Source organism: Carlito syrichta, unplaced genomic scaffold, assembly GCF_000164805.1.
Source record: "Carlito syrichta isolate Samal-C Ts95f unplaced genomic scaffold, Tarsius_syrichta-2.0.1 Scaffold101994, whole genome shotgun sequence".
Lineage (NCBI taxonomy): Eukaryota > Metazoa > Chordata > Mammalia > Primates > Tarsiidae > Carlito > Carlito syrichta.
The window spans coordinates 24,409-28,415 of NW_007046090.1; the positions used below are offsets into that span (position 1 = coordinate 24,409).

The 4,007-nt window shown below is 57.8% G+C and overlaps 2 protein-coding genes across 2 annotated transcripts in view; one reads left to right on the top strand and one right to left on the bottom strand.

Moving 5' to 3' along the window:
• Positions 1-3,459, top strand: part of STAP2 (signal transducing adaptor family member 2) — a 25,740-nt gene extending 22,281 nt beyond the window's left edge. The window contains exons 10-13 of the mRNA XM_021715731.1: positions 1,680-1,850; positions 1,933-2,025; positions 2,108-2,170; positions 3,311-3,459. Coding sequence (XP_021571406.1) covers positions 1,680-1,850; positions 1,933-2,025; positions 2,108-2,170; positions 3,311-3,375 — 392 coding nt within the window. The 3' untranslated portion in view covers positions 3,376-3,459. The remainder of the gene's footprint in view (positions 1-1,679; positions 1,851-1,932; positions 2,026-2,107; positions 2,171-3,310) is intronic.
• The window catches only part of FSD1 (fibronectin type III and SPRY domain containing 1), a 14,561-nt gene continuing 12,447 nt past the window's right edge, over positions 1,894-4,007 (bottom strand). Inside the window, exon 8 of the mRNA XM_021715735.1 lies at positions 1,894-1,958. Within this exon, the coding sequence (XP_021571410.1) occupies positions 1,954-1,958 (5 nt within the window). The 3' untranslated portion in view covers positions 1,894-1,953. The remainder of the gene's footprint in view (positions 1,959-4,007) is intronic.

A 4,007-nucleotide genomic window follows, 5' to 3' on the forward strand; every position in this document is an offset into this window, starting at 1 on the left:
CTCACCTCAGCCTCCCAAAGGCGCGGGATGACAGGCTGAGCCACCGAGCCCGGCTCCAAGGATTTTAAGAGGTAGAAATGGGCGAGACAGCCGGGCTCAGTGGCTCAGCCTGTCATCCCAGGACTTTGGGAGGCCAAGGCGGACGGATGGCCTGAACCCAGCAGGTCAAAGCTGCGGGGGCCGTGAGCGTGCCACCGCACTCCAGCCTGAGTGACAGAGTGAGACTCCTACTCAAAAAAAAAAAAAAAAAAGGCCAGGCACAGTGGTTCACATCTATAATCCCAGCTCTTTGGGAGGCCGGGGTGAGAGGATTGTCTGGACTCAGAGGTTCGAGACCAGTCCGGGCAACTTGGCAAGACCTCATCTCTACAATAAATCAAAAACGAGCTGGGCATCATAGAGCACGCCTGTAGTTCCGGCTACTTGGAAGGCTGAGGCGGAAGGATCGCCGGAGCCTGGCAGGTCGCAGCTGCGGTGGCCGGGAGTGGCCACTGCACTCCAGTCTGGGCGACGGAGTGAGACTCCAACTCAAAAAAAAGAGAAAGAAATGGGCGAGACAGAGGGTGTCCCTGACAGAATCATAACTGCCCAGAGATGGGGAATCATGGCCAGTGTTGCAAAAGGTGTGGAAACTGGTCCGGTTTATGGAGTGGAAGGAGGGGACAGATGGCATCCTGGGAAGGCCTGTGGGGTGGGCGAGATGTTCTTCCCTGGCCTGGGCAGATGCAGGACCCCAGTGCATGATGGACACAGAGGACACATCCATACACACATGTGCATCCTCCATGAACCCTGCATCCGTGTAGACAAAAGCGCCCACATGCGTGAATGCAAGGGTCCTACACCCCACGCAGCACAGATACACCTCTCTTTTTTGTGTTGTTGCTAGAGACAGGGTCTGGCTCTGTTGCCCAGGCTGGGGTGCAGCCTCAGCCTCCTGAACTCAAGTCATCCTCCTGCCTCAGCCTCCTGAGTAGCTGAGACTACAGGTGCCACCACTCCCAGTGACTTTTTGATTTTTTGTAGAGGCGACATCTTGCTATGTTGCCCAGGCTGGTCTCGATCCCCTGGGTGCAAGCGATCCTCCTGCCTCAGGCCCCACCCCCAGAGTGCTGGGATTACAGGCTCAGCCAATATACCCTTTTTTTTTTTTTTTTTTTTTTTTTTTGACTTGGGGTCTCACTGTGTCGCCCAGACTGGAGTGCAGTAGCCGCTTCCGGCCACCACGGCCTCGACCCGCTGGGCTCCGGCAATCCTTCCGCCTCTGCCTTCCGAGTAGCTGGAACTACAAGCGCGCGCTACCACGCCCGGCTGATTTTTTTGATTTATGTAGAGATGAGGTCTCGCCAAGTTGCCCAGGCGGGTCTCGAACCCGCGGACTCAGGCCATCCACTCACCTCAGCTTCACAAGGACAAAATCAGACATTTCTAGACACATATGCATAACACACACTAGACAAGGGCTCAAGCATGTCTAGCAGGCAGGCAGCATCCTGTGTACACACAGTCGGCTCGTGCATACAAACCTTGCACTTATATGTAATTAATGCAAATTCAACCAGTCTACACAGGCACACACATGCACAGGAAGACAGGTATGGACCCAAGCATGCACACAGACCCAGCCTGGGGTGTCCCCGAACCACATGGGCTTGGACAGTGACCACTTTCCCCATCAGGTCCTGCGACCCCTGCGGGCGGCCCCAAGGTGCTTCCTCCTGCGTCTGCGCCTGTGTCCAGCCAGGACAAGCTGCCCTCGTTACCTCCCCTGCCCCTGCCGCCAAGCCCGGAGGAGAACTACGTGACCCCCATTGGAGAAGCTCCGGTGGCCGAATATGAGAACCAGGACGGTGGGTGGAGGCTGGGCCTGCTGAGAGCTGGGGGGAGCCAGCAGACAGTCCAGTGTGACGCGTCCCACCTTTGTCCAAGCAGTGTCCTCCTCGAGTCGGCCGGTCATCCTGAAGCCCAAGAAGTTGGCAAAGCCTCCAGCAAAGCTTCCGAAGCCCCCCGCTGGATCCAAGCCAGGTAGGGGTCCTCCCCCCATGTCCCCAGTCCTTCCTTCACCTGCTGGCGGGCCGGCCTCAGCCCTCACCTCCTTCTCTTCCAGAGCCCAAAGTCCCCAGCGGTGGTCTGGCCAGGAGGCTGGCAGCCAACTCAGTCCAGCCAGTGGGTAAGCGATGTAGGTGGAATGCAGGGCTAGCTCCCTGGCTGTGTGACCCCTGCAGCCACACAGGGTCCCCTACAGCAAAGCACCCTGCCATTTACTTCTTTTTTGAGTCGGGCTGTCACTCATGCTGGAATGCAATGGCATGATGGCAACCATCATGGCTCACGGAAGCCTCAACCTCCTGGGTTCAGTTATTCCTTCCACCTCAGCCTCCCAAGTGGCTGGGGCTACAGGCATAAGTCCTCACACTCGGCGAATTTTTATTTTTGTTTTTCACTTTTTGTAGAGTCGATGTTTGGCCATGTTGCCCAGGCTGGTCTCACACTCCTGGAATCAAACAATCCTCCCCTTGGCCTCCCAAAGTGCTGAGATTGGAGGCACTTTGCCATTTAATGCTCTGCTATTGTCTTGGGGGAGTTTTTTTTTCTTTTTTGAGTCGGAATCTCACTCTGTGACCCGGGCTGGAGTGCAGTGGCACATCACGGCTCACCATAGCCTCGACCTGATGGGCTCAGGTGATCCTTCCGCCTCAGCCTCCTGAGTAGCTGGGGCTACAGATGCGTATCACACCCGGATAATTTTTTGATTTACTGTAGAGATGAGGTCTTGCCATGTTACCCAGGCTGGTTTTGAACTCCTGGACTCAGGTAATCCTCTCGCCTCGGTCTCCCAACATGCTAGAATGACAGGCATGAGCCACCGTGCTTGGCCTTGAAATTCTTAAGCACTGCAGCTCCAGTGCTTTGGAAGCCCAATGCAGTAGGATGGCTTGAGACCTGGAATTCAAGATCCACCTAGCCAGCATAGTAAGACCCTATCTCTACAAAAAATTTAAAAATTAGCCAGACATGGTGGTGCATGCCTACAGTCCCAGCTACTCATGAGGTTAAGGCAGAAAGACCTCCTGAACCCAGCAGATCAAGGCTGTGGTGAGCCATGACCATGCCACTGCACTCCAGCCTGGGTAACAGAATGAGACGCCGACTCCAAAAAAAAGAAAGAAAAGAAATTCTGAGTGTCTTTGGACACATTTGCACCAGGCCCTCCAGATCTATAGCTGGCCCTGGGTGGATGTCGGTAATGGGGACTGAGGAGGCTTGTCTGGGGGTCCCAACCCCGCTAAGCCTCAGGCCCTGACCCCAGGGCTGGCGGATGTGACGGCGGAGCTACAGAAGAAGCTGGAGAGGAGGCGGGCACTGGAGCACTGACCAGGACTCAACGGGGGACCAGCGGGCTGATCTCAGGACTGCCCGATGCGTGCTCCCGGGATTAAAACCCCAGTGACCCCAGGATGCATGCGTTTGGCTTGGCTTGGGTGGTGTGGGAGGAGGGGTCTGTCGACGTCTGCCCCCAGAAGGCCCCACTGACCCCAGCGACCCTCGGCTCGGCAAAACCCACCACCTTCTCCCCCCCCCGCATTTCACAGTCGGGAAAGCTGCGGTCCTAGCACCACACAGCAGAGGTCCACCCCGCCCCAAAGGACCAGCATGGCAGCCTGGCCAGTGTCTGACCTTTATTAGGGGTGAGGCGGGTCCGCCCAGGGGCCCGCACCCTGTTGGTGACCCCGTGGGAAGTTAAGGCTCCAAGCAGCAGGTGAGGGGAGGGTGCCGGCGGGAGCAGCCGCGACCTGGCGGCGGCCCGGGCCACCCCGGCCTAGGTGAGGCTGGTGTTGGAGCTGCTGGTGGCGCTGCCTCGCTTCTGCAGGCAGCGCACGGAGCTGGGGACCTGCAGACCCGTCGTCACCTGGAAGCTGCCACACCATACCTGGGGGGCCGTGAGGGCGGGGCTCAGCTGCCAAGCGCCGCCCCCAGAGCCCCGCGGCCCCGCCCTCCGGGCCGAG